Raw genomic sequence first — 25,119 nt, forward strand, 5'->3', positions numbered from 1 at the left:
GGCAAAGCGTTCGCACACGTTCGCACGGTGATGCGGGCTTATGCTGTGCAATGCATGCGCGCACAATGGTGGTGTTGCAGTGAAATGCATGCATACAAGCATAGTGATAAACACACACTCACACGCGCACGCACACATGCACTCACACAAACACTGACATCCAGGCACACGCTAATGTGCACATAGACACTTCAACCCACACACACTTAAAAACACAGACGCGTACGCACACTTATAAACACCCACACACTTACAAACACAGTTGCAAATGTGCGCACACTTAACAAACACCCACGCACACACATAACCTCACGTGAACAAGCACAAAGTGGTAGCCACCACCACCAACACCACCACCACCACCACCACCCCACCCACTGCCTTTCCAGAAGCATTTACAGACGTGTCAATCGAGTTGAGACCCCGGTTCAAAATCTCCCTTTTAGTCAAGAGGGGGAAGATCCACACGTGTCAGACTTTCGGACCTCAAAGGCCTAGCCTCTGATTCTGTTTTCTGTCTGACTTGGGCTGAAAAGTAATCCTTTGATGCCATTTCAAAAAAGCATGTTGCGGAATTTTTATCTATTTCTCGTCTCGTCTGGTATGTTGTGTTTTTTCTCTCTCTCTCTTTCGCCCTCTCCCTCTCTCTCTCTCGCCCTTTCCCGCGGCCCTCGTTCCGTTGAAGCGCGGCTGTCGACCATCGGCACTTATGGACGTCTCGCGCCCGGCGGGGTCTGAACTCGTCAGACGCCGTTAGTCGTGACGCCTGACATTTTAAAGGGGCCTTTCGGTCGTTAATTAATGCGAGGAGGAGGAAAAAAATACACGGAACGCAGGGATGAAATGTTTCCGAGTGTGCGGGAGTCGCCGAGTGAATGGCAGTGGTGCAATTAAAAAAAAAAAAATGGAGAAAGGGAAAAGAGGATGAGTTTAAATATACATCTCTGCCCTTCTCGTCGGCGACATGAGCCGACAGACTGACAGAGCTGTTAACTCTTTTTTTTTTCTGAGGATATACATGTTGGTTATCCTCCGGAATATTCCATAAAATGCATGTATTAATAGACGACAAGCAAACAAGAAAAGCAATCAAACACTTATCAGTAGCTTGCCCTAAGTGCGCTTTTCTGTGTGTTGTTTAGTGCCTAAATTGAAAAAGAACAGAAAAACCAGAGAGTCTGGTAGAGCTGGACTTTATTTGCCTTGAATGATATCGGCGCTACCCCTCGTGTTTGTTTATGTTTTCCTCGGGTTAGATGTCTTGTTTAAACATGTAGCTATAGCGCGCGGTGAGACCAATTAAAGGCTTCGAGCGGTCCTAATTAATGCATCCATAAGGATATCTCCTGATTCCATAAACACACATTCGCTTATTTATTATTTTTCATCCGCTATCTTTCCTCCGTGCTAATGAGCTCTGTGAGGAGCCCATACTGGCCATCTAAACCTGCCCCCCCCCCCCCCGCCCAACGGCAACGCTCGTTTCCGCGCTGAACCTGTCCACATCCCAACTTCGGAGCCAGCGTATATATCTCAGAGCCATTTACCCACCCTTAAGGACTCCTCGCCCCTCCCTGCGTTCCTCCCAACACAGGCTCCTCCTCCCCCCCCCCGCGGTCCTGGACGTTCCGGTTGCTTCCTGGTCACGGGCGGCGGAGCTTTACGCCCGTAGGCAACATGCGTATTCCCAGGATTGCCCTTTTGAACCGGTGATATCTTATTCACCTCTTGTCCGCTCTTGATCCCCACCCCCTCCCCATCAGTCCACCGGTCCGTCCGTCCGTCCACCCCCCCACCCCCCAACGTCTGTCCGAAACGATCGGCGCAAGCGTGTCTCGTGGGAGGGTCCGTTTGACCTTATCGGATAACCTCCTTGGGCCGTTGAACCCAAGGAAAGGCCACAGACTCCATTACGACTCGGTAAAGGTTGACAGAAAATGTTAAAATCCGAGAGATGTGTTGCCTTAAGGTTTCTTAAGAGATTCCACCACCACCACCTGCTGCAAAAAACATTTTCGTGTCGGCCTTGAGCAAGAAGCCTCACCCTTACTTTATTTTCCGATTCACTCCCAAGTCCCCTTTGGATAACAGTGTCGGCGAAATAACTCAATAGTTTAGTTTTTGAGGAGGAGTGTGAAATACAACAGCGGCCTCAAACCCAAAGGTGCCTCTGGTGAAGGGAATTTCGGATATTCTTAACAGGTGAGGGCAGCGTTGGCCATATCACAGTGAGTCTGCAGGCCGACAGAGTGCATTAGACGCTAATGCACTCCCGCCACGGTCGACTTTGGCAGCCTCCGACTCTTTCGCCCGAGTCAATTTTATTTAAATAGCTCTTAATCACGCTTACAATCCCATCACAAGTCCCAAACCGGGAGAGACCAGGAACACTTGAAGGGATTGTTAGGAGGGCAACGTATGACAAACGCCTGGATGGAGGACGTGTAATAGTCGCAGAAAAACAAATCGGAAACGAAAGGCGTACGCAGCGTTACGATACCAGAATTGTTCTTTCCTTTTTTTTTAAGTCGAAAGATTGCAAGTGGAAAATAAATCGGTAGTGACTCGCTGAAACAAAAATGCACGGGCCGGTGACCTGGTGAGTTCTTTCTTTTTATTTGTGTGTATTCTCTCTGTTTGTCTCCCAGGTTCAGGAGCCCCAGACGGACAGGCAGCTGATCGAGACGTCGCCGGTGCTGCAGAAGCTCACTGACTTTGAGGGCGCCATAGGGGTCCCCTTCACCCACGTGCGTCTCCTGGCCCGGGCCTTCACCCTGCGGACCGTGGGCTTCAACCACCTCACCCTGTAAGTAAGGCCCCCCCCCCCCCCCCCCGAAAAAGGTACCGGGTTCGATCCCAGGGAGCCACAGCTCAAAGGTCCCATATAACACCCGTGTGGGTTTGATTAGCCGTGACAGGCCGTTTTCAAAGTCTGCCTCTTCTGACATCACAAGTGGGCGTGTCCACCTAGATGTATGACGGATAGATGAGCAACGTGTGCTACAGTCCACTTGGCAGGATGGTGGAGTGATCTAGCCAAGGTACATCTAGGTGGACACGCCCGCTTGTGATGTCAGAAGAGGCAGATTTTTTTAGAACGGCTTGTAACGGCTAATCAACCACCTGGTGGTATAATATGTCAAATGTAACCCGTGAGGCGTACTTGAGCGAGATGTACCGACCCTTCGGCTTAGCTCATGAGGTAGAGAAGAGGGAGGAAGGTCCACTAGTTCGGCGTCACGTGCTTTGCAACGCATATGTTTCCGAATATTCGGAATAGGAATCCGATTTTTTTAAGTAGGTTACCCATACTCCCAACACATTTTTTGTGGCATATTGGTTGCGAGAAACAAATCCAAAATCGCGAACCGTGAATAGAATACAAAATTATAAAATATATCAAATTAAAGAAAAACATGAAAGCATGAGGTAGGAGGCGGACTGAGACGGCGTTTCATCGCGGGAGAGATCCAGGCGCTCTGAGCACGGCTCTCCCGGGGGAGATGAGACACGAGGCATTACAGTACGTAATATCATGCGGGAGAGAGAGGGATTTTAATTACGCTTTGTGTTTTAAGACGATGGTAATCGTTCCGATGATGAGGCAACCTCTTCCCAGATCGGTTCCTCTCTCTCCCTCTCCCTTTCGTCTCTCTCCCCCTCAGCCCTTCTATTTTTTATCGCTCCCCCTCTCTGTTCTTTTCTAAAGCGTTGCATGTTGGATGTTCTATTCCAACCGCCTTGGTGCGAGATAGCCTCTTTAACTCGTACTTGGCTCGGTGACTAATCCCGCCGCCTTCACAGCACAGCCGGGCCCCTGGGATCCCCGGAGCCCCCTGCTATTTGTAGTCGCTCTCCGCCTGAGAGGGCATAACCCCTGCTGCCCCCTGGGAAATGGAGTTTTGATTATATTTACTGGGTCGGCCCCGGCTCCATTGAAGATCTGTCCTTCGTGCCTGCCACCCTTGCCTGCTCCGTTTCAACCCTCTCTTTTTATCCACCGCATTCCAAGGCTTCTGTCTGCTATGTAAATCCCTACAGGCCCCGGCAGATTTACTGAAACGCGATGCGAGCCAAGCTTTCAGTGTTTTATTATTTCAAATGGTTATTTTTTATATTTTTCTGTTATTGGCTCTTTTTTTTTTTTTTTTTGTCGGCGTTATATTAACTTTCCACTTCAGAATCGATACTTCAAACTTTAGAAGTCAGGTTGGATTAGTTTCGGGACGTTGAGAATGTTTTTCTGTTATGACATTGGCGTAACAGCCAAGGAAGTCTCCGGAGAACTTTTTAGAAGATGACTTAAAATTGATTGTCAAGAAAGTGTCTCAGCCTATTTAAAGTAAACATGTCACCCGTTTTGTGGAGCCTGCCTCCCAGACCTTTCTCCTTCCCCGAACGGGATTCATGTTTCAGAATGTTCTTTTTATCGTTGTTTTTTTTCACATTCACAGTAATTGGGTTTCCACTTTATATCTAGCTGGCTCCAAACCTCAAATTTGGGCAGTTGCTAATTTTGTGTATGAGAGGGTTATTTGCAGTGGAAGGCTTAACTGGGTTTTCTGAGCTCCCTGGCGCAACACAATAGTGAGCTTGTCAGCTAAGGCAAATTAGCCTTGGCAGCTCTGCTCTGATATCTTATTGGCAGGCTGAACTCAGTAATTGCTTGCCTAGGTTTGCCACAAGGACATCACTCTGCCTCCTTGTGTGTCTTTTGTGCGTGAGTGCTTGTCCGTGGGTGTGTTTGTGCGTCCGTACACGCCGGTCAACCACTTGAGAATTTCGCGTCTTAATCCATCACTTCGAACGGTAAACCCTTTCGACCAATCGCGGCTCAATGCAGGCGTGGGCGGGAAGGCTCGACTCTCATACCGAGACGCTTCTGCCTGAAGGGCATCTCCCCCCCCAGGTACGTCCCTGCGGTGTTTCTACCCCCCCCTCCCCCCCTCCCACAGGAACCCTATGACCCCCCCGCCTCCCTCCTCAGCGCTAAGCTACTCCCCCGGGACTCCCATGCCAAGCCCCCCAGGGCTGCGTTCACCCGACATGGCCCCCGTCCCCTGCCAGTCCTCCTATTCGCTCACGACGCAAAACATAAAGATATTTCCAGGGTTTCTTGCGCTTTTTCTTTCTATCTTTTTTACAGTTTTACCGTTCTGCTTTGCTTATTGGCGACGGATTGGCTCGCAAACGGCGCCGGCAGGCCGAGGAAGAGAGGGAGGGAGGCTGGAAATGAGGGGGAGGGGGGGGAACCGATTACCCAGAAGACCCAGGGGTCAGCCTGAAGTAGGTCGTGGTCGTCATGAAGCGGAAGGGGAGCGAGGCTCGCCAACGAAGGAGGCAAAGGTCATGCAATAACGGTAACGCGCGTCGACAAGGACGCCGGGACCCCCATTGACCACCGGCCCCCGCCCCTCATGCTCGGCCAGAGGGCGGCATGACCTTGTCGGGGGGCGGTACTCGACGCACGGTGGAATCGGAGGCCGCCGCTGGCCCCTGCGGAGAAGCCTGGGAGACCCCAGGCGAGGAAAAGGGAACAGCACGGAACGGAGAAGTTCTTTCTTCGCTTCTTCTTCGTTTTTTATTTTTTTTTATTTTGCCGCCCGCCGCAGATCGAGGTCAGGGAGTTAAACGTAGAACGAGTTGCAACGGACTACGGCCCTCACCGCCGCCGACTGTTTGAAACCAAGGATCTCTTTGTAAGATGGAGTTATTCCCTTCTTTCATCTGGAAAACCCAAGGTCGGTGCATTCTCTTTGAACGCCTAAGTTGTGATGTTTCCGCGTTTGCAAAAACCAGACCAAAACACTGTGCGTCGGCTTATGAAAGAACACGGATTTGTCGTGATTCTTGGTATCGGTGGTTGGTAGAAATGGACAAATAACAAAGTTTTCTCTTCTGGAGACCTGGTCCAACCCTAACTTGAGTTGACCTAACCCTAACTGGGTCTGCTCTTCAGTGAGCACCACTCAGACATGTGAGCCAGCATAACAGAAGAGAGCTTTGTCTTGGGATTTCTCTCTCACATCCACAGCTAAAAGTACAAATTATGCAGCACATTTAATCACAAAAAGTGTTAGGGTCAAATTGCGCATATTTGTCACTTTGTTATGAGGGTGAAAACGTTTGTGAAGTTGCAGTAAACAATTGGAGAGGTTCTAATCATAGTCAGAACACGGGTGTGTGAGTATTTAGTGTGTGGAAATGTCAATGTACGATAACTTACAAGTTGTTTTTTTCTTTGACTTCAAATTCAGCTCACGTGTATGAATAATTGTAATTGATAAGACGTGTTCATTCAAAATGTAAACATTTGGGCTCATATGTTTGGACATGCTCTCATCGTGGTCGACCCGTTGTCACCATTTTACGCACGCACGCACGCACGCACGCACACACACACGCACACACACACACACACACACACACACACAACACACACATAAAACAACACACATAAAACAACACACACACACATAAACAACACACACATAAAACAACACACACACATAAACAACGCACACACACAGATCTATGTAGTGCCTGATCGTGCGGGAAACACCTTGCTGGCCAGTGTTTTGACCTTGCATGCAACACAACACCGCACCAGCAAGCACATAGGTGTAAATAACAAGCAGATTATCCCCTGAGGTGAGGGAAAATAAAAAACACAAACTCCCAATCCACAGAGCAATTACAGGCTTGGGGGACGGACGGAGGGAGGGGGGGGGGGGGGGGGGAGGGAGACATTATCAGGGATCTGCCAACCTGTGGCAAGCGCCTTGATATGGCCTATTAAAGGTGTTTTACATCATACTTGGAGGAGATAAAGACTTTGCGAACATCCATGCACAACGCAACGTTTTTCACTTCAGGTTAACCCGCCCTTTGCTGCAAAGTGAGCGGCCTTTTTCTTTTTTACCATCTCCTTTCACCTCTGCCCTGTCAATCCTGTTTGTCATCTCAGTCTCTTGCTGGCTCTCTCCTGCTCTCTCTGTCTCTCCCCCTCTCTCTCCATCTCCCCCTTTGCCTCTCTCTCTCTCTCTCTCTCTCTCTCTCTCTCTCTCTCTCTCTCTCTCTCTCTCTCTCTCTCTCTCTCTCTCTCTCTCTCTCTCTCTCTCTCAACCACAGATCCTCCCAATCAGTGTGTGAGGTTGTGCGTTGAATCAATGCTCTCCCCTGCCTTGTATTCCCACATTCCCGTCAACATATCGGGGGGGGGGTGGTGGTTTTACCGCAGTGATGCAGCGGATCACTTGTTTTCCTCCCACAATGCCAGCAGGTAGTTAAATCCGCGCTACACTAAGGAGATACGGTCGCTGCAAATAAGTCGAACGGTGCCTTGCGTTGTCGTCAGGAACGCATCAGGACAGTATTTATAACTCAGAGAACCACGACGGCTGTGGAAAATAATGGATGTGGGGAAAACCACTGCCTGCCGACTTCACCCCCCCCGGCCCCAAAAGGCCTCTCCCACTGCGCCACTGTTTTGATTGGACGGCTCCCAGCACCCCCGCCCCCCCATATGTGCCCATTAGCAATGTGTGGGGCATGTATCTCTTTGACTTCCGCCTTAAAACATGCAGACACATATGTCGCCACAGGTTGAAGCACGGCGGCGGGTGTCTCATCGCCCCCCTCCGTCCTGTCCCCCCCCTTTCCTATTCCCATGGAGCCCTGCCACCCCTTGATCCCTGCTAGTTTGAGTCCTGGATCCTTTGCATAATGCCCCCTCATTCCCGCATGCACGCACGCACACACACACACACACACACGCATGAGCGCACGCACGCACGCACGCATACGCGCACACTCCTGACAGCTCCTTGGTGCATTGTGGCCGAACTCTCTCTCATTAAGACTGTGTGTGTGTGTGTGTGTGTGTGTGCGTGCATGCGCGTATGCATACTTGAATGTGATCTGTCGCCACATCTCCCCTAATGAACAGCATTCGAGTCCACACTGCCTGAGATACTAACACACAAATGCGCACGCACGCACGCACGCACGCACGCACGCACGCACGCACACGCACACACACACACACGCCTTAGATGTGCAGCGAGATATAAAAGCTCTGGTCCGGAGGTGGAACTGTAAACTCTGACCTTCATTCCTCTTTTATGGGAAAGACAACACATGCAAACACACACACACACACACACACACACACAATCTCACGCACTCACACACATACACCCACACACACACATTTGCACGTACTCAGGCAAGCACACACACACTAAAGGAAACACGCACACACACACACTAGCGCACACACACACACACACACACAAACACACACACACCTTTCTGGGGTTTGTTTCATCAGCCTCCCCCTACTCCTTTGCCCATCAGGCACTCTCGCCCATTGTTTCCTCCACTAGAGCCTGGCGTTTTGCCACCTGTTCACAATGAAGCTCTATGGACGGGTATTACCTTCCCACACACACACAAACAAACACACACACACACACACACACACACACACACTGCGGAAAAGGCGTGTGTGTTTGTGTGCGACGTGGGGTGCATAATTGATTTGGACCCTTGTGGCGATCTCCCAACAATAATATTACATAATTGCAATGCATTTCTTTGCAGAAATACAGACTATTAGCGGGCGAGTATGATATGGCTCTTATACCAGGAGTGCACTGAGGGAGCTGTAGTCCTCAAACAGCCAACACTAAGAGAGGTTTAAAGGGCAACTTTAAAAGAGCCAACTTTAAAGGAGGGACTTGAAAGGGGCAAACTTTTGAAAAGCTAACTTTTGAAAGAGTGAACTTTGTTCGTTTTTGCAGACTTTAAAGAAATTAAGGACACCGTGGATGCAGCACAACTTTCTACTTTTACTTTCCATATGCATGTCGTTATTAAGCAGGCCAAGAGTCTTACTCTGTGGTGCCTAACGGGTTGGAAGGCGTACATCGGGGTTCGAACCCAGAACCTCCTGGCTTTGGAGTCAGACCCAGTGATCATTAGTCATCATTAGGTAGCTCAGTGACTACCCATCCCACCGTGCGTTACGAAGCCTCAACTGCAATAAGATTTCAGAAGGGGGTTCTAATAAGTGTATTTTTACAGTAGCCATTCTCCACTGTCTTGATTTGAAACCTTTACTCACACGTTTGTACAGTTTGCTACTGCAAGCTGATCTTGCCTGTTATGTGCTCCCACCAGCCACGTGGTGGTCGAAACAAGTGTGAAACAAAAGTCTAGGCTTTCGAGCGAATCATGACACCACCTCTCCGCCCAGCTGTTCGTCTCCGGCTCCTATTAAAAACTTACAACTCTCCTATAGAAGTTGACCTGGGATGGCCTTTTAGCTTGTCACTGTGTCTGCTCCGAAAGGCCAGCTGTGAAATGTCCATCAGATCACACCTTCCAGCAGGCCAAAGCTTGCTAAATCTAGCAACAGGACCCCCGCCCTGATCTTAGGCCCCGGACCCGAATAACCCTATCTGACCACGAGTCTCTCTCGCTGTCTATCCGTATCTCTCTCTCTCTTAACCTCATTCCTCTTACTCACCTCCCTTGTATTCTAACCTCAGGTGACTCTCCTTCCTCATCTCAGCTGTTCTCGCCTCATCAGTTTCTCCCTCTTTCTCTCGCGCTCTCTCTATCGCTCTATTTCACTATCTCTCTCGCTCTCACTCTCTCTCGCTCTTTCTCTCAATCACTATGGCAAGCCGTTTAGGGTTTGACTGGTCCTTAAGTAACTTGTTTTGAATTCTCAATAGTGAGAATGTAATCGAATCTAACTTATAAGAATGCAATTGTTACTAGTAAAATGAAATTGTGTTGGGTAAGAATTGTACTCTCAATAATAAGGTTTTTATTCTGACTGGTCCTAATATAATAAGAGATATCAAACTTTTGGATTTGAGGGTCTTTCATTCTTACTCGTAACAATTGATTTCTAACAATCATTTTTTTTGTTGTAAAAGGTTTTGTATTTACCAGTATGAATGGCTGCATGGCACTATGCAGTAATTCTCTTCTGAGTGGAGCGGGTTCTACACTGTTAGTCTACAAGGACACACAATGGAGAAGAGAAAAAGACTCCTCCAGTTTGGCACTTTCTCAAAACCATTAGAGATGATCCAAAATAAGTCAAATGCAAGCCGCTAACAGCCGCTGGCGTAACATACCTCTCGAGCCGATGGAAATAGTTTCTCTCTGTCGGCACTCTGTGTTTCCGCTGTTCTGCTGAATTGAACGCGTACAGCGTTGTGCATGCTGAAACGCATCATTCACATCTATTTAAAGTTTGGTCAGATGCTTCTGCAGAAGGTTTGGTCATGATCTAATGTGAACAATGTGCGTCATCAGACAGAATTTAATGCAGATGCTGGAAGGCAGATAACGACATGAACGTCTTATTTCTGCATATTATGAGAAGTGAATTTGTTTGTAAAGGTGGTCATGTTTTTAGCAGAGGAGTCCCACATCGCCTATAGAAAGCTGAGGGAAACCCTGATAAGACAATTTATTATTAAGAAGCGCTTAAACAAAGCAAAAGTCACCAAAAATGATGTATCGTTCAGTCGCATATATATAAGATACTTACTACTGTGAGTTTAACTGTTCCCGATTCAAATTGTAGATTAGAGAAGGTGATTTTCAATCTAAGAGAATGTCAATATGACTAGTCGAAATGGAATAGCTTCTAGATATAATGAATTTCTTAGCTATAACGGCTTGCAATATATCGCTATTAACCTCATCTCTCTACTTCCTCTCGGTCTTGTATTCTGACTTCATCTGACTCTCAATTCCTGCTATTCTAACTCTGTGTCTCTCACTCTTTCGCTCTGTGTCTCTCTCTCTCTCTCTCTCTCTCTCTCTCTCTCTCTCTCTCTCTCTCTCTCTCTCTCTCTCTCTCTCTCTCTCCCTCTCTCTCTCTCTATGTCTCTCTCTCTCTCTCTCCCTCTCTCTCTCTATGTCTCTCTCTCTCTCTCCCTCTCTCTCTCTATGTCTCTCTCTCTCTGTCTCTCTCTCTCTCTCTCTCCCTCTCTCTATGTCTCTCTCTCTCTCTCTCTCTCTCTCTCTCTGTCTCTCCCCCTCCCTTCCTCCCTCTTCCTCTCCCTCCCCCTTCCTGTGTCCTGCCCCCTTCAATCTCTCTGACCCCAATCCCCCTCCGTTTCCCTGCGTGTTGCGTTGTTGTATCAAACCTCCACCCGCCCGCCCACGTCTCGGAGCTTGTTACCTCCTGTTCTTACGTCTGTGAAGCGGTACGAAACACAACTCTGAATATTTATCTACTCCAATAGGGCCCCACTTCGGTTAGGAAATACGCAACTTATGGTAGATATCAGATTGTACGATGGAGAATAATTAACCTAGCTAATTGAATCTATCTGAAGCCAAATACCTTACAAACGATCCAATCGACCACCAGCAAATTCAACGTCATTGGATTATAATGATGTTTAACGACGCAATAAAAGTATTCATTCAACCTTGCTTGATTATGGAGAGCTAAACAAACCCAATCTAACGAAAAAAAACTCACCCTAACCCTCGACAGGAGAATTGACCGTACCCTAAACCTGACAACTTTGTTCGACTTACCCTCCCTATACTATGAGCTAAGTTTGCATCAACCAGGCTGGAGATCGACCCAAAAATCCCCCCTCTTGAATAAAGTCAAGTAACCGTCTGGTTTTCAGTCTGCCTGGTTTTTGTGTAAACCCTACAAACAGGTAACGGGGGTTCACTGTTGTTCTCCCTTAACGCCATCAGAGGAGGAAGTAACCGAGCTGAATCCGATGTCTGTGTACAAGCAGCAGAGCCAGCATGATGCCGGATCTTCTTTCCAGCGAGGTTGCGGGATCTCTGTGTGAAGAGGCTCATTTCCCTCCCTCTCCGTCCGTGACTGTGTCCATCTCTCCAAGTTTATCCCATCATCCGTGCGTCTGTCCATTTGTTTATCTGACAGTCGCCTGGCCATCTGTGTGTGTGTGTGTGTGTGTGTGTGTGTGTGTGTGTGTGTGTGTGTGTGTCCTCTCCAGGGGTCACAACCAGAGGATGGAGTTCCTGGGTGACTCCATCATGCAGCTGGTGGCCACAGAGTACCTCTTCATCCACTTCCCTGATCACCATGAAGGGCACCTGACGGTAAAACCACACATCTCTTTCTCTCCCCTGTCAGCATACACACACAGACACACACACACACACACACACACACACACACGCACACACCCGAGCGCATACAGGCACCAATGCACACGCACGACACACCCGTCGTTCGGACAAGGTCCCGAACACATAGATGCTCAAAACACACATTTATGCTTGACACACACACACAGAAAGACACACACAGACATAGACACAGACGCACATACGCACACGCACAAACACACACACTGAAGCAGGGATAAAGACAGACTCACACACACACAGAAATAAACACACACACACACACACAGTTACAGAGACACAATCCCCGAGACAGACACACATACACACTCAACACATATCCAGGCTTTCCAGGCTTTTTTCCGCCTCATCCTCCACCCCCCCCCATGCCGTGTCCTGGGGCGGTCCTCCTACATCTAGATTAGTCTCTACTCCCCCCGTGGAGCTTCCCCCCGAGCTGAAGGTGCCTTCTGCACCCCCCCTACACCAAAACACTGCGTGTGTGTGTGTGTGTGTGTGTGTGTGTGTGTGTGTGTGTGGGAGGAAGATTATTCCCGCCCCCCCCCTCACCTCCATGTGTTTGTTTGTTGTGGTTTGTATTTTCACTGTTCCTCTCTCAATCCCTAAGTGCCTACCAGGTAGTCATCCACTTAACTTTGCTGGTTGGTTTTGTTCCTCTTTGCCTCGGTCTCTTGCTGTCTCTCACTGTCTCTCTCTCTCTGTCTCTGTTTTTCTCTCGTTCTCTCTCCCTTTCTCCCTCTCCCTCTCTTGTTCAACGTCTCTCTCGCTCGTTCTCCTTCTCTCTCCCCTTCTCCCTCTCTCCTTATGTGTTTGTATAGTGACAGTGCCTCTCCTTGTCATCTCTATTTTCACAAGAGGAAATTGTTCCATTTCAATAGCAAGCCAGTGTCTAAAGCAATCCAAGGCCAGATAAGTGTGTTTGTGTGTTGGCAAAGCAAATGTTAAGTTTTTGTGTGTTTTCAACTCAGGTTCAAGGCAACATGTGGCGTACGTGCGGGCAAAGCAAAGCGTCTGTGTGTGTGTGTGTTTTGCGTCCTTATCACACTCTGCCATCGTCCACTGGCCGCATGCCAGCACTCCCAACACCCTCCATTTACTTTCGCCCGAGTAATGGACCACCGAAGCCGGTCTCAATAATGGAAAAGAATCGAGACGTAAATCAATTTAAAACCCACAACAAACCCGACCTCCACTCTGGTTATTATTGGGGAGAAGTCTTCTCCTTATGGATGAGAGTGGTGACGTCACGGCTGTGAAAGCACTCAGTGGGCCGCCGTTAAGAGAGTGAGCGTCGCCGCCCGCTACCATGCCCTGGAGGGAAGGGAGGAAGAGAAAGCTCCCGTGAAAGGGATTGCAAATTGAAAAGTGCTCATTCAACATGTGTGTGCGTTTGTAAATATGGGTCTCTCTCTCTCTCTCGGTCTGTCAGTCTCTCTGTGCATGCAATGCATGAGATGTGCACCTCCATATGTGTGTTGGTGTGTGCATGTCACGGTGTGTGTGTGTGTGTGTATGTGTGCGAGTGTGTACCGCAATCTGTGTGTTGGTGTGTACACGGTGTGTGTGCGAGTGCATGTCGCAATATGTGTTTGTGTTTACACGGTGTGTGTCTGTGTGCATGTGTGAGTGCATATCGCAATCTTTGTATGTGTTTGTGTGTCGAGTGCAGATACATGTGGCTATGTGTATTAAAGTGGCTGTGTATGTATATATGTGTATACAGTATATATAAATATATATGTATGTTTGTGTGTGTCTGTGTGCGTCTGTTTGTCTACACCGAGCTAAATTCAGAAGGAACACGGCTTTTGCGAATCATGTGACCGCACAGGAGAAAAGGCACGTCCATCTCCCCTCTCTGTTTGTGACTTCATCTGGCAGCTACATTTAACTTGTTTGTGCGTCGTCCCCCCCGACCCCCCCGGTGTCTTGCGGCGGTTAAAACGCACCAAACCGTATCCTCTTCCTCCTCATAGCCCTCTGCGTACCGCCGCTGCCGTGCATTATTTAGCAGGAGCAGCGCTGAAACATTTACGACACATTACCGTTACCCGTCTTTGATGCTCCACGCAACGCTTCCAGGGGGGTTGGGTGGGCGTGCGGTTTTTTCATTTTCCGGTTTTATTCTGCTGAGTTGATGGGGTGTTCTGTGACCGCTAGGCTCCTTGCGTGCGCCCGTGTGTGTGTGCGCGCGTGTGTGCGTGTTCTGGCCCGCTATTTCCTGTTTGTGTTTCCCGGCGTCCCAACGCGCGACTCCGGTAAATATTTGAACACGCCGATGTGTTGTAATGGTGCCGTCGACGGTGTTTGCTGATCGGCCTCTGTGCGTGGGGGTTTTTTGTGTGTTTTTGATTTTGTCTATGTGTTTGTGTATATGTTGGTGTGTGTGCGTTTCTATGTATTTCCGTGTGTGTATGTGTTTGTATTAGAGTGTGTGTGTTTCTATGTATTTGTGTGTGTTTCTATGTATTTGTTTGCATTAGTGTGTGTGCGTGGTTGTGCATATGTGCATACCGACATTACACTCTTCCCTCTCCGTCTCGCCCCCCCCCCCCCCAGCTGCTGCGCAGTTCGCTGGTGAACAACCGCACGCAGGCCAAGGTGGCGGAGGAGCTAGGCATGCAGGAGTTCGCCATCACCAACGACAAGACCAAGAGGCCCGTGGCGCTGCGCACCAAGACCCTGGCCGACCTGCTGGAATGTACGTGGGCCACGCCTTCTCTCACCCCCCCTCTCACCCTCCTCTTACTCCCCTTTACCCTCCTCCCACCCTCCTGATCCCGCGTACCTCGCGAGACGATCCGATCTTTACTGTACGTCTCGTACTGTTGAAACAGGATTTTCGAATATATCGGGTTTTGTTTGTTAGGTAGGTAGTCCGATCTCATTTCAGCATTTAGATACCTTTATATTTCTTAAAGCGAGAAATTCGAAATTCAAAATTGATATACATTTTAGTTTGTTTATGTCTAAGCCTATTTGCGAACCCTATTGGTGTTTGGTTAGATATTTTCGTCCAAGATAGCCGGTTTTATCCCAGTGATACAATAACCAAACAGTTGTACTTTGACACCTTCCATCTAGTGTGAGCACCTGCAAGACGGACGAGAGAGACGTTAAACTAACTATGATTTTGCTTTTAATCTTTTTATTTTATGACCTGACTATTATTCAGGGCTGGAATTGATGTATGCGGGCCAGCCCTAATATCTTGACACAATCGTACCCTCGCACCACTCTCCCTGTCGATGGCAGAGTATATGGGATAAAAGTCAGTTTAAAACCGGAGTATTAAGTTTTCCGTTCCACACGCGCACTTCTTTTATCTCACTTTCTTCTAAAGAAATACATTTGATCTCCTACGTGGTCAATTATTATTTATGTGATGGGCCAGACTCTTACACTGTACACTGTAAAAGTTACACTGTAAAAGTTAACAGGTTTGATTTGACAGGTTTTATTGATAAAAGTACTAGGAATACAGAATAAAGTTTGTTCAACACTAGAGTCTGTATAGGGGTGCCGGGAGAATAATAGGGGACTGAGACCGATTCCTTGTGGCACACCAAAGCAAAAGTCAGTTTTCCTCGACACACAATCCCGAAGACAAACTTTTTTTACAACACCTAGACACCAAGTCAGCTCAGCTCGCAATCTCTGGGTCCCAAACAAATTGTGGTCACCACATGCTACGTAAGCAAGCAATGCCACATCTCAATAGTATGCTGTGGATATTCTGGAAGGGCATGGGGGGGGGCCCTTATTTATTTCGGGGCCTATGCTACACCAGCAGCGTCTCAAAGGCCCCCGCTAGGAGATGATCACATTCACACACTCTTGCATTCATGGGACAGACCCTGGTGTACGGCTAGAAAACAAACACAAGCTGCGCATTGATGCATCGCCTGGCATTATTCAAGAGGGACGCCTTCATTTGGACACACACACACACACACACACACACACACAGAGGCCTTCATGTTGACACACACAATGAGTCCTTCATTTTGACACATACACACACATCCGTACATACACAAAATCATACATATAGACACACACATCAATCCTGGACTGGTTGATATAATCTCATATCATTTGCCTTTCTAAGTTTTCTTCCAGGGCGGTGGCCTGGTGACACAGGTGGGTCGGGGGTGAGAGATGAATATAATTCTCATATAAGCACCTGTAGCCTGCGGCGACGAAGGGAGCTCATGATATATACCGGCTATATTAACAATTGCTCCTTCTCGATCTGACTCTTGGCGGCCCTTTCCGTCTGTCCCTCTTTGTGTCTCTGTCTCTCTTACCACCTGTCTGTCTCTTCTCGTCCCTCCCAGTCTTTCGAGAGTCTTTCGGTCTCTATTCTTTTTTATCATGAAAAATGAAAACTCTAAATATCACACAAATATCTGTCACATTCGACACGAATAAGTGTCCGTCTATCATAGGCCATTAGCTGACGGCCGTTGCTCCTGATACTCTCCATGCTCCACTAAGTACCGTACTTTGTAGCCCGTCTGCTAAGTGCAGCGCTGATTACAGCCGGGGTCACCTCGTGTCACGGTGTCTCTTTCGGGGCCACTTTCACCTCCACAACACAAAGACAAAGAGCATCTCTGGAAGAGAGGAGGTGGCTTTCCTCTGCCCTGTAGTTTCTGATCTCTCGCTCTCGCTCTCTCTTACACCATCTCTCTCTCTCTTACACCATCTCTCTCTCTCTCTCTCTCTCTCTCTCTCTCAAAGAGATAGCGAGCACTTAATTGGCAAGGAATAACATAAATTGACATTTTCTCTGTACATAAGCACTGTCCCTCTCTCTCTCTCTCTCTCTCTCTCTCTCTCTCTCTCTCGCCCTCTCTCTCCCCCCACAGCGTTCATTGCAGCCCTCTACATCGACAAGGACCTGGAGTACGTGCACACCTTCATGAACGTCTGCTTCTTCCCCCGGTTGAAGGTGAGGTCGCCATCGACGCCGGGCGCTTTCACCGCCAGCGACAATCCATACTCAGGCTCGCTTGTCTTTTCCCAGGGAGAGAGAGGGCGGGAGAGAGACGTATAAACAGAGAGAGAGAGCGAGGGCTAATTACCGAGCACCTAATGGTGCTAGGCCATCGATACGGCGCTGCGCTCCGAGCGTCGCTTGCCTCTTGAACGCCGCCCGCCCTCGCTGCCTTTGAGACTTTATTTCAGCCATCTTTCCTCCTCCGTTTTGTCCCCCTGCCAACCGTTGCAGTGTCGCCGCGTTTTTATCGGGTTGTTAGCAGCTGTTTCCTGTCGATTCAAACTGATTTTATTTTTTCTCATCGGATAAACGGCCGCCACACTCGACGGCGTGTTAGTTTTTCCTTTGGCGGGTAGGTAGTGGTGGTTGGGGGGTTGTAAGTGGTAGGGATGTTGGAGGGTGGTCAATCAAAGCCAGGCGAGGTTTGTTAGCATGCACACAAGTCACTCAATCTGTACGTTGAAGGGCTTCACAAGGGCTACTCTCTGACTAACGTCTGGGGATCAATCAGACATAGTCATCCTTAGGTCAGAGTCCTTAGGTCAGTCCTTAGGTCAGAGTCCTAAGGTTAAGGTCCTTAGGTTAAGGTCCTTAGGTTAGAGTCCTTAGGTTAGAGTCTTTAGGTTAGAGTCTTTAGGTTAGAGTCTTTAGGTTAGAGTCTTTAGGTTAGAGTCTTTAGGTTAAGGTCCTATAGGTTAAGGTCCTTATGTTAAGGTCCTATAGGTTAGAGTCCTTAGGTTAAGGTTCTTAGGTTAAGGTCCTATAGGTTAGAGTCCTTAGGTTAAGGTCCTATAGGTTAAGGTCCTTAGGTTAAGGTCCTTAGGTCAGAGTCTTTAGGTTAGAGTCCTTAGGTTAAGGTCCTTAGGTCAGAGTCCTTAGGTTAAGGTCCTTAGGTTAAGGTCCTATAGGTCAGAGTCCTTAGGTTAAGGTCCTTAGGTTAAGGTCCTTAGGTTAAGGTCCTTAAGTTAAGGTTCATAGGTTAGAGTCCTTAGGTTAAGGTCCTTAGGTTATAGTCCTTAGGTTAAGGTCCATAGGTTAAGGTCCTGTAGGTTAAGGTCCTATAGGTTAAGGTCCATAGGTTAAGGTCCTAAGGTTAGAGTCTTTAGGTTAAGGTCCTATAGGTTAAGGTCCATAGGTTAAGGTCCTATAGATTAAGGTCCTTAGGTTAAGGTCCTTAGGTTAGAGTCTTTAGGTTAAGGTCCTTAGGTTAAGGTCCTATAGGTTATGGTCCTATAGATTAAGGTCCTTAGGTTAGAGTCTTTAGGTTAAGGTCCTTAGGTTAAGGTCCTATAGGTTATGGTCCTATAGATTAAGGTCCTTAGGTTAGAGTCCTTAGGTTAAGGTCCATAGGTTAAGGTCCTATAGGTTAAGGTCCATAGGTTAAGGTCCATAGGTTAAGGTCCTATAGGTTAAGGTCCTTAGGTTAGAGTCTTTAGGTTAAGGTCCTTAGGTTAAGGTCCTTAGGTTAAGGTCCTTAAGTCTGAGGCCATAGGGTGAGGGCTTGCAGCGGAGATAGTTTTCTAAAATCAATCGGCAGAAGATGGAAAGAAACCTAAGAAGAAATGTAACACCCTCACTGGAGTTATACTGCAGGGTTTACACGTGCGCACACGCACACATGCACACACACACACACACCCACACCCACACTCACACTGGGGGGCACACACAAAGTCGGTCCCAGGCTGGTGCGCAGCGTGCCGGTGTCTTTGTACGGCGGCGGCAGTGGTCTGATGTGCTATGCTAATTGCTGTCTTGGCGCATATCTCCTGGGATCCTCTCCCCCCCTCCCCCATCGCTGGGGGGGGGAGTCGGGCATCACGGTCACTGCCAGAGACCCACCTCATTTCCACTTCCAAGAGGGAGAGAGTTGGGGAACTGTCTCCGTCTCTGTCTCGCTGTCTCGGTCACTGTCTCGCTCTCTGTCTCTTTCTCTCTGTCTCCGTCTCTGTCTCTGTCTCTTTCTCTCTCCTGTCTTTGTCTTTTTCTCTCTGTATCTTTCTCCCTCTCTCTCTCTGTATCTTCCTCCCTCTCTCTCTCTGTATCTTTCTCCCTCTCTCTGTATCTTCCTCCCTCTCTCTCTCTGTATCTTCCTCCCTCTCTCTCTCTGTATCTTCCTCCCTCTCTCTCTCTGTATCTTTCTCCCTCTCTCTCTCTGTATCTTTCTCTCGCTCTCTCTCTGTATCTTTCTCCCTCTCTCTCTCTGTATCTTTCTCTCGCTCTCTCTCTCTGTATCTTTCTCCCTCTCTCTGTATCTTTCTCCCTCTCTCTCTCTGTATCTTCCTCCCTCTCTCTCTCTGTATCTTTCTCCCTCTCTCTCTCTGTATCTTCCTCGCTCTCTCTCTCTTCTCCTTCTTTCTTTCTCTTAATCCTCATTTTCTTTCTCTAATTTTTTCCTTTCCTAGCATTGTCTCCCCCTCTCCTGCCTCTATCCATCTCTATCCGTATACCGCCCTCGTTCTCTCTCCCTCCATTCTGTTTTCATATCTTCCCTGTAGCTCTGTCCCTCCTTCTGCCTCTCTCTCTCCCCCCACCCTCATCTTCTTCCTTATTTTTCCTCCACTCTCTCCATCTGCAGAGCAGTAGATGTAACGTTATGCGTTTTTGTCCAATTTGGCCGAGGAGAAGTGGGGGAACAAAGGAGCGACTCTTGAGACTTGACGGACCGGTCCTTGTGTTTGGGTGTCTGTGTGTGTTTTTTCGTTTGAGGCAGACAATCACTCTTTAGATGAGAGTAGTCGGCGGTGCTTTCCTGCCTCTTACAGGTAATCACACAGAGCCTCGGCCGCCTTCAAAATAACCAAATCGCTGTTACCTCATGCTGCACCTGCGACACAACCTCAGACAGAGAGAGAGATGAAGATAGAGGGAGGGATAGATGAAGACGCAGAGAAAGAGGGAGATAGAGGTAGCGATGAAGACAGAGCGAAAGAGTGCGCGCACACACACGCACACACACACACACACACGCACACTGTACGCAGAAGGCTCTTTCTTGAAAACGATATATTAGTAGATAGTGTATCTATCTACTAATATATCTATCTGTGTGTGTTTATACATCTATCTATGTGTGTGTATATATCTACAAACATAAATATGTGTGTGTCTATATATATATGTGTGCACGTATAGATCTATACGTGTGTGTGTCTCTATAACAAGAGACAACAGGCTTGCGTGGCTGTTAATGGAAGGGCTTTTAGGATAGCACTAGGATGTGGGTGGTGGTGGTGGGGGGGGTAATATTCCAGTGGCCCACACCTGGGACCCCACCCCCCCCCACCGTTCTCTAGATCCACGCGTCCAGATTGGCTATTGTCTTGAGTAGCCTGATCTGAACACACACGGACCACGCACATACGGAGAGTGGGTAGGAACAAGGCAGATGGAGGGAGGGAGGGGGGAGGGAGGGAGGGAGGGGGGGTGGGAGGGAGGGAGGGAGGGAGGGAGAGGGGTAGAGGCTGAGAGATGGGGAAATATATACAGAGATGGAGGAGGAGGAAGAGAGAGAGGGAGAGGGGTGAGAGATGGAGAAATAGAGATTGGGAGAGGGAGGGGGTGAGAGGGGGAGGGAGGGAGGGAGGGTGAGGGGTAGAGGCTGAGAGATTGAGAAATATAGAGAGAGAAAGAGAGGGAGAGAGGGGCAGATGCTTAGAGATATAGAAATAGAGAGAGAGCGAGATGCGGATAGAGATCGGGAGAGAGGTAGAAGCTGATAACGAGAGAGAGAGAGAGAGAGAGAGCGTGATGAGGACAGACAGACAGAGGGAGAGAGGGAAGGAGTGATGGAGTGAGATTGGATCTTGAGTTTAAAAGTGAGAAAAGGCAAGTTGAAAGGAGGTGTTGTGTGTGTGGGTGGGGATGGGGGCAGGGGTTGAACTAAAAGCAGAAGGCTGAACCCAACTGTATAAATGAAGATGTATTTCTTTTTAAGCGCTCAAAAAAAAACAAGCTAAGACATCTTTGCATGTGTGTGTGTGTGTGTCTGTCCATGTGTGTGATTTACAGGAGTTCATTCTGAACCAAGACTGGAACGATCCCAAATCCCAGCTCCAGCAGTGCTGTTTGACCCTAAGGACAGAGGGCAAGGAGCCTGACATCCCACTTTACAAGTAAGAACACACGCACACACACACGCACACACACACACACACACACACACACACACACACACACACACCTTGGCATCAGGCTCTCGCTTCTATAGAGCTTGTACATCTAGACTTCGCCGCCGACGCCGTTTTGGGAGCATAGAAGCGTCGGAAGCTTAGCTATTGGGTTGGAAAATGATGTGTGGAAAAATAAAGTTTGCCTATGTCTCGGTTTAGGTATATCTACAACATATTTAACCATTCCACATCTCTCTTGGGTCTTCTAAATATGGCGGAGTGTCTGATGCATAAACTCCCATGATGCATTCTGATGTCCCGGCCCTATGGTAATGTTCGAATCCCCGTCTCAAGACCCACCTTTTCCCCGGGGCTTTCCACACGGACCTCTATGTCACATCTTTCCCCAAGCCCCCCCCCCCCCCCCCAACCCCAGGGAGCTCCAGGGGATGGATGTGGTCATTGTTTGGTCGACGACGGAGCGAGGTGGAGCGGCTGTGTTGCCACCAGGTATCCGCTGTGCCCGGTATCCGTTGGATGAGCGTCCCCGAGCCAATGAGGGAGGAACAAAAGTTCGGGCTGCAATTGGGAAGGGCTGTCCTGGAGAGCTACTGGAGGAGGGCAAAATGTAATGGGAGAGTAATGGAGAAAGTCCTCCCCTGCCAGGCTGGGCGGTATGGACGGAAGGTTGTTCCGTAAGAACGATAAAAATCAATCATCGGAAGAGGATCCTGTGAACGAACTACCTGGAGCTTGAGCTAGCTTGCTTGCTAATCGTTTATACACTTTGTTTAAGGCTTCCGCGTCTTGCCCTCGCGTAACTGAGGCCTTGGTCGGATCAGAATATATTGTGTAGCGTCATAATGGATCAACGTCATGTTAGATCTTGGTTTGTCAATACTCTGTGGCGAGGTAACCGGTTTAGTTGGCCTCCTGATTGACCTTAGTGTTTGACCATCCCCAATGGCTCTTGACGAAGCGATGCATGCAGGTTATTCTGTTGTTTTCTACATCTTCCATTCAACCCGAGTCTCGTTTGTTGGTTCCATTCACCTCGGGACAATACCGTTTGGCAGCCTTTGTGCCGTTTCCTTGAGTGGGTAGTGCCAGAGGAGAGACTAGGCAGAGGGCATACCATTGTATGGTCAGCGTGTGTTGTCATGTCATCGAAAAAACACATTTCATTTGGCCATGTACCAAGGTTTCCAAGATCTATTTTAGGCCGTGGATGGACGCTACATCTCTATTGTGTACATGTACATTGTAACTACCTTTTCATCTTTTGTCCTGTTCTTCTGTTTGTGGCTATAGTCAGGATGATCGCTCAGTGTACTGCTGGTATGGGCCATGAAATGACTATTTTCTAACTGAAAATGTCAATGGCACAGGCCTACCGTATTGTTATGCCACCCAATTGTTGGTTTGTGTTAAAAAATAAGGCTGGAGCCTTTACTGTGCAATTTATGTCTTTAAAAATAAACTTGGTCAATCGTAATTGTAGTCATTAAATTAAATAGAAAGAAATAGTCAAAATAAAAATATCGCATGACAAAGTGAATTTCAATTGCACACAGTCCATCTCCATCGAGAGGAGAACTAATGTGACTCCAAAGCCTTCTCCGGCTGGTAGCCTTCGTTAAAGTCATCTAATTGCTCGATGCAGCTGTGTAGGGCGCTGAGCGAAGGTGGAAGAAAGAGATGCATTGAATTAGTCATGTAGTGTTATATCATGATCTTTACCCTGTACATGTTTTAACCATTAAAAACAAGTTTAGAAACAATTAAAAAAAACGGTTGCGCTCGGTTTGAAAGCAACATTTACTCAAAGTGTGTGGCTGCAGCTTCAGTGGGTGTGGGGGTCAAAGGTGAGAGTAAAGGCTCTCTTAGTGGCCCACTTACAAAGAGGAGGTTGGTGATTGCAATACCAAGTTATTGATGGTGATGGCCCTACAGTTTGCGTTGAAACTTGAGAGAAAGAGAAAACCTGAGGCAATTAGAACCGCAGGCAACCCATTACATGTTTTAGCAATTATCCTCATTGTGAAAATGAGATCGGACATTGGCTGTAGGTACAGTAGGATAGACGTGATGCTGTCCATTGTTTGGGTTGTAGTGCTGTTTCTGTAATAGGGCTTGTACATCAATGTGCATCATGGGATTTCTTTGGCCGAACTCTCAATAATCTCAAATAATTTTGCGGTTGTTGACTAAACAATATTGACAAAATTAAGATTAACATAATAACTAGTTCCAATGCTTGGCTGAAATTAAGGCGGTCATTGCGATGTCTCGAGCCCGGTCATCATGGTACCAGGCTTTCTAACGTAGGTTTAGGCTAGGCAATCGTGTGTGTGTATTTAGTGTGGCACATAAATAATTAGCTTTGCTACCGAGTTACTTTATTGATCGTGAAGGACATTGTAGCTTTAGGCTAGCAATACCACAGTGCATCCGTCTTACTGGATCACAAGGATCACAGTGTGATTTACCAACCCCTCAGAAAACATTGAGGCTATGTATCGTATTTGCGGTGGAAATTGTGGTGGCTTTGTGTTGGTCTGAATGTGCTTTGTAAATGTAGATGATTTGACGCACACAAACACACACATACACATGCACACACACACATGCACACACACACACACCAACACACACACACACATACCAGCACACACGCACACCAACACACACTCATCTCCCGGTACAAGTCAAAACACACAGAGACACAAAGACCCTGCTGTACAAGTGAGAACACGCACACATACAACCACATCCCATGTCCAACAGATGCCTCAAACACGCACACAAAGCTCAATGTAAAATAAGACGCATCTACACAACGTGGGAACACCTACACCACTAACTTCACAGACTTGTACACACAGACACACACACACACACAGGGGCATAGCGATTACCTGTCGTCTTTTTCCCTGCCCTGTCAATACCTGTGGCGCTGGTTTTACTGCCACACATCGATCTACATGGCAACCTCCATGTTCCCTCCTCTTCCCCTCCCGCTTCCTGTTCCTCGTGCCTCCACCACCGCGCCTTCCTTCAAGTCATTTCCCGGCTGACACCTTTCCAATCCAACCTTCCCCCACTGTTCTTTGTTTTTTCTAAATGATCCTGCTGTCACTATGTCTCCTCGTTAACTTCCTGTCTGACAGGAAGTTAGTCGCTGCGTGGCAGACCTTTTGCCATCGCCCCTGGCGTCTTGTGTAACCTTTCGGACGCGGCCGTCTCGCTAAGTTTGTTACGGAGACGGAGCGTCGGGAAGGGAAGGAAACACGGACACAGTCAGCGGCTCTGTGGGGGTGCTGCAAGTGAAAGGAATAAGTGTGATGTTATCGTAGCTCGCCGGGCTGGAAGCTAGAAGTGGTTCACCTTGGAGGCACGCATGTATATACAAATGCAGTTGAACACACACAGAGACACACACACGCGCATAAAGACACACACATATAAGGACGAAGATACAAAGACACACAAACACACACACACACATCCACACAGACATCGGCACACATCCACATAAACACAGACACACATACATCCACACACACACAAACACAAAGACATCCTTACACACACACACAAAAACATCAACACAGACACACACACAAACACAAAAACATCCACAGACACACATACACACACACACAAAAATACATCAACACACACAAAAAATACATCCATACACAAAAAAAAAATCCATACACACACACTGGCTAAGGTAGCCTTGTATAGTGACCCACAGAGCGTTGTATATGAACGGAAACACAACATAAACATCTCAAAATTCAGCACACAACATCCCACACTTATACA

General features: G+C 48.0%; 1 protein-coding gene across 1 annotated transcript in view; it reads left to right on the top strand.

The window, feature by feature from the left end:
* drosha (drosha ribonuclease III) overlaps positions 1–25,119 on the top strand; it is a 117,712-nt gene that overhangs the window by 84,469 nt on the left and 8,124 nt on the right. The window contains 6 exon segments of the mRNA XM_079755040.1: positions 2,649–2,806; positions 12,018–12,123; positions 14,731–14,872; positions 17,046–17,128; positions 21,188–21,291; positions 21,725–21,798. Of these exon segments, the coding sequence (XP_079611166.1) occupies positions 2,649–2,806; positions 12,018–12,123; positions 14,731–14,872; positions 17,046–17,128; positions 21,188–21,291; positions 21,725–21,798 (667 nt within the window).

The sequence above is a fragment of the Pollachius pollachius genome (assembly GCF_949987615.1).
Source record: "Pollachius pollachius genome assembly, chromosome: 17".
NCBI classification, from domain to species: Eukaryota; Metazoa; Chordata; class Actinopteri; order Gadiformes; family Gadidae; genus Pollachius; species Pollachius pollachius.